Source organism: Taudactylus pleione, unplaced genomic scaffold, assembly GCF_031769625.1.
Source record: "Taudactylus pleione unplaced genomic scaffold, aTauple2 ptg000536l, whole genome shotgun sequence".
In the NCBI taxonomy this organism is placed as follows: Eukaryota; Metazoa; Chordata; class Amphibia; order Anura; family Myobatrachidae; genus Taudactylus; species Taudactylus pleione.
In genome coordinates, this window is record NW_028284938.1 from 3,547,632 (window position 1) to 3,562,238 (window position 14,607).

The 14,607-nt window shown below is 42.4% G+C and overlaps 1 protein-coding gene across 1 annotated transcript in view; it reads right to left on the minus strand.

Annotated features, from left to right (window-relative positions):
• DNAJB11 (DnaJ heat shock protein family (Hsp40) member B11) overlaps positions 1 to 1,569 on the minus strand; it is a 34,385-nt gene extending 32,816 nt beyond the window's left edge. The window contains exons 1-2 of the mRNA XM_088451032.1: positions 1,303 to 1,569; positions 419 to 575 (exon numbers count right to left, since the gene is read on the minus strand). Coding sequence (XP_088307158.1) covers positions 419 to 575; positions 1,303 to 1,376 — 231 coding nt within the window. The 5' untranslated portion in view covers positions 1,377 to 1,569. The remainder of the gene's footprint in view (positions 1 to 418; positions 576 to 1,302) is intronic.
• Between the last annotated feature and the right edge of the window lie 13,038 nt (positions 1,570 to 14,607).

Genomic DNA, 14,607 nt, shown 5'->3' on the forward strand with positions numbered 1-14,607 from the left:
CTCCCAGGGGGACTTAGGGTTAGCCACCCCCCTGAGAGGGTTAGGGTTAGGCTAGGGGGGTAGCATCAGGCACCACTTGGGGGGGGGTTATTAGGTTTAGGGGGGGGCTGTTAGGTTTAGGCACCCCCCGGGAAGGGTTAGGTTTAGGGTATGGGGAGGGGGGGTATTTAGGTTTAGGCACCCCTGTGGGGAGGTTAGGGTTAGGCATCCCTAAGGGAGGGTTAGGGGTCTTACTCACCTCAGTCGGGATCTTCATGTGCCGGCCTTCTGGCGTCAGCATTTCATCCGCTGGGCTTAGGTCCAGCGGTAATTCATACCGATTCCGTCTACGTGAAGGTAAGTATATGTGTCTGAAGAGGAACCTAACTAGAGAAGATTGAAAGTAAACTATTTTTTGCATTCTTTATTTCACACTAACCTCATAGGCAGCACCCAAGTCTTGAAATTTTTCTTGTGCTTGAGGATCATCTGGATTTCGATCTGGATGCAACTGCAAAGCCAATTTACGGTAGGCTTTTTTTATTTCTTTTACAGATGCTCCCCGCGTCACACCCAGGATTTTATAGAAATCACGTCTAAAATAAAGAAAACAAAATCAACAACATATACAGTCATGAGTAAAGATAGGTCATAATGAAATATATATAGTTGGCTTCAAGGATATTCCTAAAAGGAACAAAAATAATATCATGAAATATTTTATATATTCTTACTCAGGTATCAGCAAGTTTTAAAAGTACTGTTGAGATTTTATGGTCTATCCCTTACAGAATTTTATTACAGATTCTATTTAACATGGATAAAAAACAACAACTATCTTTAAACAAATACCTTATTAGGTCACACACACACTTACCCAACAAGCAGTGAAATGTTAATTATCACATTATTGTAAATAATAAGAGACATAAGAGTAACTAAGCTTGGGTGCAAACTCATTTAATGTAATAATGCAATAATGCTGAGCAGGTACATTAATCACAGGAAATGACGTATGGTTAATGAGCTCTCTGCACAGTAATACCTGTAATGACATGTTTATGACATGGTCTTGTATTTTAAATAAATGTTAACTTATAAGAAGTATACAGAATAACTAATATAGAGAAATGCACCAAACATACGGCATAAGGCAGTTTTACAATTCAGTTGTCAAATATTTTTATAGTGTGTTATTATATTGTGGTTGTTTCATTAATGATTGTCAGTAACTATCATACTTCGTGATGAATAAAAAAAAAAAACATTTTCTTCCAGTAGACATTAGCTAGGCCAGCAGTTCCTGTATGACAGGTTCCTTACCCTGCAGTTACCATTGCTAGCACATACACCAGCAGGAAGCCTATGCTGCTTAATGACAAAGGGCCGATCCTCATGGTTCCTCGGTGGATGTGGTCCCCCCGACAGCAAACACGTATGACACCTCAGCCTTCAACGCATGGACAACCCGCAAAATGACACTTCTACACCAATGCCGCCGGTCTACTCTACTCTACATAAAAAGTGACACTGTCCTATTCAGCTGCAGCATGCACAGGAGGAACAGCAGCTAATCACAGAGCGCAACGTCAGCTCCAACCCTATGAGGACAGCGAATCAGCGTCTTCTCTCTGTCATTTTCCTTGTGTGCTCGCCCAATCGCATGCACAGACATGGCAGAGGCTGGTTCTAGCTCACACCGCTAATCCCCGCCGCTGGGGGTGTTGTGCTTCCTCCTATAATGTGTCGCCGACGAGATAGCGCCGCCATGTTGTTGGTGTATTAAACGCTGCAATAGCTCATGATCGGTTTATTGTCCATAGTAGCTCGACTGCACATGTGACTGCTGAACGAACATTGCTGGGTAATAACTCACTTGCGTCCCTCATGTGTTACTCAGTAGTAGCATGTCGATTGGGTTATGACTATCGATTGGGGTAGGGACTAGCATTGCCATCTATAACAGGAAATAATAGCCTTGTACGAGAATGAATTACTACAGTACAACCTTTTTGCACCCCAGTGGTTTAATATGGTATATACAAGTAAGTATAGGAAACAGATGTTCAAATAGAGAAGGGTTTTATTGTTAGGGCACTGGTAGGTTCCCAACATTACACCAGCTGGAAAAAATAAATACTACACTGATCAACTATAGATTGTGTCATATAGTTATATCCTTAAATTAGCAGATACAGTAGACATATCCTTGACACAGATAATGTATATAATAAGGAATCTTTAATGCAAGAAAAGAAAGAAAAAACGACTGATTCCAAATTAATTCAATGTATAGTGTTATGGTTCAGCACAGTTCTACTAAGCAGATAGTGACATTCTTGCTACTGTCTGTTAATATCAGACTGTTGCGAGTTAAGTTAAATCTGCAGTGTCTGCAACTATCTATTAGTATCTGCTGATAGTGTAGCTGCATTCAAACCGTGCGTGTCACAACAAATACATCTTATCTGATCTTGCTTTTATTGTCTGAGCATTAATCATCGTCACAATCGTTAGCTGATTCCAAATTGATGTTCAGTGATTCACTCTTATGAATTCCTACCTATCTATACACCCTAAATGTCGCTATTTAGCGTTATAAGTCGCACAAGAAATAATTGCTTTCCAGACTTTGATTGTGTTTCCAAACCACAAAAAGATATTATTCACCAAAAAGCAGATAGTTACACGCTGTGATCTAAATACAATTAGCGCAGATTATACAATCACTAGGTACAGTCGAATACATATGCATGCGCTCTGGATCCAGATTTCCGGCATCAAAGGTGAATCCTCCGTCAATAGCAAGAAAATGATGACTAGCTAACAGATTCAGAGATCCTGCTTATGTACTCTTACAGAGTACGGCAATACAATAGATCAAGTTGGCATAATCCAATTGGTTCTTCTTCCTGGTTTTTCTGTTACGATGCAGTTCATAGGTCAGTTTATATTGTAATAGTTCAGCCTCCAACAGCCTCTTTGTGTCCGTTTTCCCACCGAAGAACAAATCTAAACTGGCTAGATACATTACATTTACAGAGTACATTTCAATGCCTATCTCTCTATGATCCATAATTTGCAGACGCATGTTTGCGATTTCCTCGCCGATGGAACCGGAAATCTGCAAATAAACAGTGGTTCAGAATGGCGCCAAACACGGTCTGCTTATCATGTACTAAACCTGAGATCTTAAATACAGTCGCTTTATTACATAGTTAATAATGAATAAAACCTTGGATATTAACCTTAAATGCTAGGGAACCTTCCTATGTAAGTGTGCAATGTGTAAGTGTAAGGATATTAAGAAAAGACGCTAGTTAGCGTGCGACTACGTATTTGTGGAGTACACTGTGGTACGTGTTTTGCAGGGTTGTTCATATTATATGTTTTAGTAAATGTATGTATTTATATAATGAGGACTTTTAACTTTGTTGTATTGCATGGGAATCGCACAACACTAAATAATAGCATCGCCGTATGTAATGATATTGTGGGATTTGCTAAAATGGCGTCGTGCGGCCATTTACAAAATGGCATCTTGTTGCCATTCGCAAAATGGCGTCGTGCAGATTTTCATTTTAACAGATCTCTCAGCCAATTATTTGGCTTCGACAGTCCACCCTTTGATAGCAAACAACACGCTATCACACTCTGATTTTAAAATTAATTTAGGCTTACACTATGACATATTATTTAATGTTATATTATGGGATGGCACAAGGTGATTCTTAAACCATCCATAATGTTTCTCTGGGAGGAACATAAAATTACCCTTATACGCACACCGCGGATCTTGGAAGATCATGGGAGAGATGTGGGGATGCATCTAAACCTATAAAGGAAGTCTTGAAGGGGATAGGGACTTACATTATTTAAGATGTTTAAAATAACATTTCATAATACATTTCATGCATGTCTAAATCTATACATGATCTAGTTCAGGGTACATTCTAGTTCAGGGTTGTAATGCAGTCTTTCATTTACCTCAGTATTCATATTGTTACTACTGACCACCATCATAATTTTATTACTTCAATTTGCCTTATCTTTAAATTTTCCACATTTCAACACAGTAGGAAAACATTTGACACATAAGCCAATTACTATGATGACAACCACTATGAGGATCAGGAGTTTACCTATGCTAGCAACTATTTCCTGGACCCACTCTCCTAGACCGGAGAACCATTTCACAGGGTTCAACCATGAAACCCATTCTTCTACCTTCTCCTCTACTTCAGCCACTGAAGCATTATGGTTCTTCCGAAATTCCCATTTTAACTGCAGGATTTCGTCCATCTTACGGTCTATCACCTCCTTGGGGTCACTAGTATCATTTGTGATTTATGTGCAACACTTTACACCAAATTGGGTGGCCAAAGTTACACAATACCCTCCAGTGACAGCTGTTAAATAATTTAACACTAGCCTATGTTGCACAAGTTCTTTCTTATAAGATTGTAACTCCCTACCTGTATACCTAAACGTGTCATCATACATCTCGGTGATATTATCTATTAATTTAGCAAGTTATTGTATATATCTAAAATTTAGTGTACCCCGAGCGATCCAGGTAGGATCCAATGCAACTAAACATGAAAGCCAGTTGTTTCACTAATCAATTGTGTGGCTTTATGTACATCACCAGGTATCATATTTCTTTTGTCTCTATGTTCATACTGTGTGTGAAGATATGGTGATGGTGTGTTTTTATGAATACCAAGCATTTCACCATGTGTAAGGGTCATAACCTCTGGGAGTACTCTTCCCAAATAACACAAACCTTCAGAACTCAGAGAGAGCCACTTATACGCTTTTCTACCACATTTAAAATATACATCATCGGGGAGAACATAAGGAATAGAATGCATCATGATCATCCAACACATTTCCCTAACAAATGATCCTATCTCAGGTTCTCCCATCTGGCTTATACACGTATCTGGTTGTACAACCCTGGCATAGTACCCTTCTGGTACTCTGCCAACCATTTCTTTGGTGTCACTTAGTGTGTACCGATACAGGAAGTGTCTCCCATTTAACCTAATTGTGCGTAACAGTTCAAAATGTATAGGCTCATAATCAGCTCTTAGTGAGAAGGTCATCGTTTGGTTATTCCCAGTCACCTCCCAACTTCCTGGTTCATTGGAGTTGGTGATGTTCAAACATAAAAGTGATTTATCTATTGGTACCTGTGGAGTTTAAATGAGGTGGTTTGGTGTTAAGAAATTTTCCATCCAGCGTCTTCCCTTGTTGTAATTCTAAAACCTCAGAGACATTTAATGGAAACGGCACTAACCCTACATTATGCTGTCCCTGAGGCACATGAGAACACACCCAACAGTCAGTCTGGTTTAAAACTTTGCCCACCATAGTATGATAATCCTCTAAAGGATACCCACCCCAATACTAGTTATACTTAGGTTGGCACCGTTGGATGCATCTCTCATCGACTACGGACCCACAAAACTCACACATACAATAATCCTCATACGATAGACCTTCACACTGTCTCCGAGTTTCCAGAATAACAGATCTCTTAACAATTACTGTACTGGGTTTGGTCAGATACTCCCCCGATTGGTTTAGCACTCCTTCTCCCAATTCCACTCCATCGATATAACCATCAGCACCCCTCTCCGTCCTCTGTCCTCCATCACAGAAACCAGAGATCCCGAAACAAATAAGGATGATGAAAACTCTGGGAGAAAACACAAACATAACCACAGCAGACCACTCCATTGCTGAAAACAATGATCTACAAATTTCTTTCACTCAGATATCTCACTGTAACATTTAATCCAACCGGAGTAGACTCGCAATTAACAGGTCCATGTTATCTGCCTCGATTGCGCCTTGTCTCTCCACCAGTTGGTTGACCTTCTTACAGTGAGTGGAATGGACCCAGGTATCTCTCTCTGCCACTTTCAAGGAAGCTGTACTCGTCAGCAACACCTGATACGGACCTTCCCACCGATCTGTCAAACAACCTGAACGCAAGAAATTTCTGATCATAACAAATTCTCCAGGTTCAACATCATGACAGTTTGTTTCTGGCATATCATGTGACAACAATTTCAGTTTCTGCTGTTGCTGCTTTAACTGTTTACTCATTGTTATAAGATACCTTACAGTAACCTCGTTGTTACTTTTCAAATCTTCCTACGGATTTATAATCAAATGAGGTTGTCTACCAAACAGTATTTCAAAGGGGACAGATTGAGACGGGGTCTAGGAGTTGTCCTGATACTGTGGAGGACAAGTGGTAATGCTTCTGGCCAACCCAGTCCAGTTTCTGCCATGATCTTACTTAATTTAGTTTTAATAGTACCGTTCATCCTCTCCACCTTGGCGCTGGCTTGCAGTCGGTAAGGGGTGTGAAGTCTACTATTAATACCCATCAACTTACACATGTTCTGGAAGACATCACCTGTGAAATGAGTACCCCTATCACTTTCAATAATTCTAGGGATACCGTATCTGCATACAAACTCCTGAATAATCTTTTTAGCAGTGAACGCAGCAGTATTAGTGGCAGCTGGGTATGCCTCTACCCAGTTAGAAAATACATCTGTACAAACTAATACATACTTGAGATTCCTGCAGGGTGGTAATTGGATTAAATCAATTTGTATTACCTGAAAAGGTCCATCGGTCGGAGGAATGTGGGATGGCTCAGTAGGGATTGTTTTCCCAATGTTTTTCCTCAAGCAGGTCAGACAGGACATTGCTCTCTTTTCCGCTTGAGAAGAAAAACCCGGTGCACACCAGTATGCTCTCATCTACTTGCACATACCTTGCTTTTCCAAGTGAGTCAGAACATGCGCTGCCTCGGCCAGGCTTGGGTAGTACGCCTTGGGAGCCACTGGCTTACATTGTCCATCTCTCCAGAGTCCAGAGGACTCCTGCCCACATCCCTTAGACCTCCAGACTGCCTTTTCCTGCATGGAACACAAATTTTGCATCTCAATTAATTTCTGCATATCAATGATTTGAAACATCATTTGGTTAATTGGCATGTTCACTTTTAACCCTGCTGCCCATTTGGCAGCTTCATCTGCCCTGTTATTGCCCAGTGACACCGGATCATCCTCACATGTATGAGCTTTACACTTAATTACGGCCACTGCCTTAGGCAATTGGATCGCTGTCAGTAGTCCTTTTATATGTCTGGAATGTGTGAGTGGTGTGCCTGCTGCTGTCATAAAATTTCTCAGACGCCATAGAGCACCAAAATCATGTACCACCCCGAAGGCATAACTAGAGTCAGTGTAGATATTAGCAGATTTGCCTTCTGCTAATACACACGCTCTTCTTAGTGCCACCAGCTCCGCCACTTGGGCCGAGTGAGGTGGACCAAGAGGTTCGGCTTCTATGATGTCTTCGTCATTTACCACAGCATAACCTGTACATAACTCTCCAGTATCCTGTCCATCTTTGGTCCAGAGGGACCCCGGTATCTGAGATAACATTTGTCCTACTTGAGATGGATTTTTATCTGAAACAGTAGAGTGAAACAGTAACCTTTGGGGAGTGTCCAATATATCCCTCACCTCGTGCGCAACTCTCTCTGGGATATCTAGAAATATACCATCAGGGGTACAATAAATGACACATCCCATTTTACATAACAATTCCCTTCCCAGTAAGTTAGTAGGGGCCGCTGCTGCCAGGAGAAAGGAATGCCTGGTATGCAATGGACCGATAGTAACCTCTGCAGATTTTGTTAAAGGATAATGTTGCACTTTACCCGTTACACCCATTGCTGGTACTGTTTTGCTGGTCACCTGTAAATTAGATGGAGATTTTATCACTGATCTGGTCGCCCCTGTGTCTACAAGAAAAGAATGTTTAGTACCAGCTACGTCAATTAACATTGCAGGTTCTTCTCTAACATCCCTAGTTAACCTGACTGGCTGTAGACTACAAGTATGACCTGCCCCCTAGCGTTGACTCTCACTCTCCAATTCAGCATTTAAGGCAACTGGAGCAGGTGATTGTGGAAAATTCTCTGCATTCTGCATATATCCCTTATGTGGATATCTAGGTACTCCCTGGTTAGGGGGTTCTACCCTCTTCACCTTACAGTTCCTAATTACAAGTCCCACTTGGTTGCAGTTAAAACACCTTCGTGGGTGGAGTGGGGAAAAGGTTGTTGTGTGGGTTGGGCGGTAGAGAAAGATTGTGAGTGTGGGTATGAATTTTGAGGGTAATATGGTGGCTGCGGGTAGTATGGGTTTTGTGGCTGTGTGTGATAAGTGGGGTAGGGTTGTGTTTGTGGCTGTGCAGGTGCATATGTGTCTGGTGGCTGTGATGGTATATGCATTCCTTCTAGAGCTTGAATGCTAACAGCGATTAGCTTCTTGCTCTGGGTTTCTTCTTGAGGATGTTTTTATCGTACTCAATAGCGGACTCGTTGAGTGTGTCTACAGTAACTCCCCTCCAGCCAGGCAGAGAGGTCTGGACTCGGGTCTTTAGATTGTCTTTAAAACCATCCATAAGTACCGTGATGACCATTTCTCTGTGATGAGTGCTATCTTTAATATCTTCTATCCCAGTGTACTGGGTTATAGCCTGCAGAGCTCGGGTACAGTAATCTTCTGCAGATTCACTCTCTTTTTGTTTTATGGTGAAAATTTTACTCCAGTTAACTACTACCGGGAAATACACACCCAATTGAGTTATTATGCTGGTAATGTTACTTTGGTTATCCTCGTCTGTTAAGGGATCATCTCCCTCCAATACGCAATCCGTGATAAACGTTTTCACGTCTGTTTTGTGCGGAAGACATGCCCTTAACACCACTCGCCAATCTTTATTGGTTGGCTCGTGAGTATTACCCAAGTTTTTCACAAATCTTTGGCATTTTGCTAATTCCTTCTCAGGGTCAGGGAAGTCTGTCATCATTGAATTTAGCTCAGCTCTACATTCCTTGTGGGCACCACACCATTCGCATCCAGATTCCCATTGGGAACAGTCATTGTCCGGATGGGATGTATGCCTGCCATAATGCTACCTTTGACCGAATTACCTAGTTGAGGGTTCAGCCTACTGCTACTACGTATGGTATTAGTAATCTCCACTACTGTTAAAGCGGGGGTTAATACTTCCTGTACGGGTGGGGCTACCTCCATTTCTGGTACTAGTGAGGCAGCTATCTGTGCTTGCTGTGGTGGTACATTTAACATTTGTGCAACATGCGAGAGAGCGGACATCACAACAGGTTAATTATCTACATTATCAATATGTTCCTTATAATTACTCAAAAGAGGGTACAGGTTACATGTTATATTTTTATGAGTTTTTACATCGACTGTACCTTTACCCCCATCCACATAGGGCGATGGTGGTGCGCGTGAACGACTGACATTACCTTCCGCAATGCTACCTTGCTGTGTGTGTGCGCTACTTTGCAGCGCGCACGTAACGCTGTTTAGCGCTGCGTGCACATTCTCCTCCGTCGTGTGCGCGATGCTGGTTTGCGTCGCGTGCACACTCTTAAGCCACGTATCCCCCTCGTGCTGCCACAACTTTAAACAATCATTATACTTTATCCTTTTCTTTTGAGAGTTCACCATACAGATGCTATCTCGGACCTTGTTCAGTACCTCCTTATCAAAGATACCAACCCTGGGAAAAAATGTCACACTCATTCTCGTCATCTTAACCGATACATCACAGTACATAGGGCCTGATTCAGAGCCAGACGCTCTGAATCAGGGCCCTCCTACCTAAACTTGGAGAGGCCTCCTGCCCGCTCGCATAGCTGTGGGTGACCACCCACAGCATATGCGAGCGGCCAAAAAGATGGTCGCGATGGTCAAGACTATCGCGACCATCGGGCTTGCGACGAGACCCTGCGGTAGGGTCTCGGTGACCACAAGCCCTGGAGTGATTTTGGCTCTATCAGAGCCAAAATCACTCCCACTGACATCACTAGTGATATCAGTGGGGCCGGACCCAGACGGTAGGCGTTCCCATGGGAACGCCTCCGTCTGGCAGCCCTGCCCCCGGCACGCCCACCAAAGGGGGCGTGCTGTCACTCACCATCGACAGCACGCCCCCTTTGGTGCGAGACCCGGAGCATGCGCACTAGGGCACCATCGACCCGCTTGTGAGCGCGTCTGAATCAGGCCCATAGTTTCATATGCACCATACTTAGGGCCTGATTCAGACCCACTCGCGAGTGGCTGTCCGCTCGCAAGTGGGTTGATGGTCTGCACTGCGCATGCGCATGTCGGAGGGAGCTCCGTCGTGCGCATGCGCGAGACGCGACGAGCGAAGGACTTTCCATTGCTCGTTGTGTCTGATCAAAGGGGGTGTGCTGTCGATGTTGATTGACAGCACGCCCCTTTTGGTGGGCGTGCCGGGGGCGTGCCTCCCAGACGGAGGCGTTCCCAAGGGAACACCTACCATCAGAAGCCGGCCCCACTGACATCACTAGTGATATCAGTGGGAGTGATTTTGGCTCTGATAGAGCCAAAATCACTCCTGGCCTTGCGGTTGAGAAACTCAACCACAGGCTTCGGCTCGCAGTGGCGATGGTCAAGACCATCGCAACCATCATCCTGCACGCTCATATAGGCTGTGGGTGGTGACCCACAGCTATACGAGCGTCCAGGAGGACGCTCCATAATTATGGAGGTGGGCCCTGATTCAGAGCGAGCGCTCTGGTCAGAGCTTCCGGCTCTGAATCAGGGCCTTAGTATGCATTATATGCCGTGCCGAACTGATTGGTGCTTTTACAAGAGCAGCACATCATCTAACATCTATACCGTTTGTTTGGCTCCTATCTTGGGGAAAAAAAAACACTAAACTTTTCAATAGAGATTTAAATCGGTGAAAGAATGTCAAGGCTACTTTCAATTACCTGTGGACGATTTAACAGGCCGTGCCCACACACCTATGGAAGAATAACCAGGTTGCTTCCACGCACCTAAGCCCTTTTTGAGTACTTTGCACTGCTAGAATTTAAGCATTCCAATAACACTTACCCTTTACTGTGATTTCGTCCACCACAACTCAGTTCATAATCACGATATGCCACAACCGTGCGGTTCAATCACAATGCCCAATAACCCTAACTGATCACTGGATGCTGCGATCACACCGAGAGCCGATACCTAACACAAACAACAACAACTACACCTCCTGTGTGTATAGACTCCGGTATCTACTACCGAACCACTAGGCCGACACCAGGCGCCTAGTCGCTAAGGGTCCTACGATACCCTTAGCTAGGGAACATGTTACCCCTACCAACACACGTTCACTGTTACACACCTTCCTCTGCGCAGAAAAATAAACATTTTCCCAGATATGGCAATGCTATCACGCTATCAATATCACAATGCAATCTCAACAGCTTTGTTTAAACATGTGGCAGCAATACAGGAAATATGTATACTCTATTGTGCAACTTCCCCTTTTAACATGAAATTTTATCAACGGAGTAAAACAAACTTTTTCCTTCCTTGTTCCTGGATTCTAATCAGCGCTCCTTGAACTCACACAATAACGGACAGCGGTCTCTCAGCAACAAAGTGGTTGCAGGTATTCGAAGGCACAATGCGTTCTTTCCTGCGTATGGTGCCTCCACCCTTTGCTGAGAGATTGATAACCATGTGTTACCGTGTGAATGGTAGCGGGATTTCACTCTACGAGCCCCCAACTATGAATTCCTACCTATCTATACACCCTAAATGTTAGCGTATTTAGCGTTATAAGTCGCACAAGAAATAATTGCTTTCCAGTCTTTGATTGTGTTTCCAAACCACAAAAAGATATTATTCACCAAAAAGCAGATAGTTACACGCTGTGATCTAAATACAATTAGCGCAAACAGATTATACAATCGCTAGGTATAGTTGAATACATACGCATGCGCTCTGGATCCAGATTTCTGGCATCAAAGGTGAAGCCTCCGTCAATAGCAAGAAAATGATGACTAGCTAACAGATTCAGAGAGCCTGCTTATGTACTCTTGCAGAGATAGGCAATACAATAGATCAAGTTGGCATAATCCCATTGGTTCTGCTTCCTGGTTCTTCTGTTACGATGCAGTTCATAGGTCAGTTTATATTGTAATAGTTCAGCCTCCAACAGCTTCTTTGTGTCCATTATCCCGACCCGAAGAACAAGTCTAAACTGGCTAGTTACATTACATTTACAGAGTACATTTCAATGCCTATCTCTCTATGATCCATAACTTGCAGATGCATGTTGCGATTTCCTCGCCTATGGAACCGGAAATCTGCAAATAAACAGTGGTTCAGAATGGCACCAAACACGGTCTGCTTATCATGTACTAAACCTGAGATCTTAAATACAGTCGCTTTATTACATAATTAATAATGAATAAAACCTTTGATATTAACCTTAAATGCTAGGGAACTTCCTATGTAAGTGTGCAATGTGTAAGTGTAAGGATATTAAGAAAAGGCGCTAGTTAGCGTTGTGCGACTACGTATTTGTGGAGTACACCGTGGTACATGTTTTGCAGGGTTGTTCATATTATATGTTTTAGTAAATGTATGTATTTATATAATGAGGACTTTTAACATTGTTCTATTGCGTGGGAATCGCACGATGCTAAGTGTACTGATATTGTGGGATTCACTAAAATGGCGTTGTGCGGCCATTCACAAAATGGCGTCGTGCAGATTTTAATTTGAACAGATTCTGTCTCAGCCAATTATCTGGCTTCGACACTGTATACTATTAATGTTCAGCGCAGTTCTGCTAAGAAAGTGATGACATTCTTGCTAGTATCTAATTGTAGCAAACTGTTGCGAATTCAATTAATTCTGCAATGTCAGCAACTAGATCTGAATTCGCAACAGTTTGATACAATTAGATACTGAACCATAACACTATACATTGAATTAATTTGGAATCAGTCCGTTTTCCTTTTTTTTCTTGCATGTAAGATTCCTTATTATAGACAATATATGTCAAGGATATGTCTACTGTATCTGCTAATTTAAGGGTATAACTATATGACACAATCTATAGTTGATCAGTGTAGTATTTAGTCACATGAATCATACACTCTGAAAACTCACAGAGAAGATTCAATGCATGGACCAATACAGATGTACAACTCAATTGAATTATTGATCACAAATAGGACAGTTGATCTCTCAAGAAGACGGTATTAATATTATTCTGCCCAACGCAGTGATAAGACCCTTAGCTTTTTATTTTTAATTCTGAATTTCCTTCTTTAATCTATATTATTTTAATATTTTGCCATCATTATCTCTAGAGGGGTTGTATATTCTAATGTATACTTATTAAAAGTTATGTTTTAATCAATTACACAATTACTCGACTGACTGGTGCACCTATATACTACCTCTTTCCCCTTTTTCTGTTGTATGTATGAATAATGGTAGTAGGTAGCACACCCCCTTTACACATAAACTATTGAGAAAATATATGAATTGTGTATTTTTTAGGGTGGTTGTCGAGTAGAATCTGTGCGGTGTTCTATATTTTCATAATTACACCAGCTGGCACAGATGTAATATGATGATTTTATGACACACAGGTATGTTGAAAATGTATAACAAACTGTAACATAATTATGATTTAGGTGCATGCTTGGAAAGCTAATTATTGCAGTTAAAGTATTTAATTTACACTTAAACTACAGTTGACATTGATTTAATCTCAATAGAATATATTTTTTTCTCAGCTCAAAGTGACATCCAGACTGGTACTGTGACACAAATGTGTCCTGACAGACATTCAGAAACTGCGAACTGAGCACCTGTATTACTTCTTTATCTGCCAGTGCTCTCATTTGTAAGCTATTACACATGTACCCTTTATAGTGTAAAGTCACATAAAACTCCAGTCTCCTAGCACTTTAGACCCATCCCTTTCCAAACTAAACTTAAGGCGGGGTACATACTACAACGACAGGCAATCGGGACGATGATCAGGACGATTTCCCTTCGTCCCGGACCATCCGTGATTTCCCTGTTGCAATTTAATGCACAACGGAACAATATCTTATTCTGTTCTTCATTAAACTGCACCACCTTGTACACAATATCTTCTGATTGGAGTTCGCAATTGTGCATACACACTGCAAAATACGCACGATTTGTTGTTCCAATTTGCCTGGAAACAACAAATTGCGCAGATATCAGTGTAGTGTGTACCTAGCCTAATCGTTTTTATGCTAAGCTACTGCTTGTATTAGCCTTTCTTAAGGCTTGGAACTGTCTTATAATATTTTGCTTTAGGGCTTCAGCAGGATGAATTGCATAGGGATGGCCATTACTGTTGATAGTTAACGTTCATTGATGGTTTTACTATGGGTGGCGGAGAATTGATGGTTCTGCACTATTGATGGCAGAGAGCTAGACTATGTTTGTTTTCTTCTCCAATGTCGGTGGTACAGAGCTTGGCCCCACTATTGGATGGTAGACCAGTTGATGGCCATACCTAGAAGTGCAGAGCAATGTTCCCTTCTCTTTCCAACACTTTCACACTCGTCATCATGTGCACAGTGGAGTCCCTCCCCGCGGTGACACCCGGTGCGGGGAGGGACGACATGCGCGCGGCACCTGCCGAAATGGGTGCGTGGTCTTCGGGAGGGGTGTGTCGGGGCCG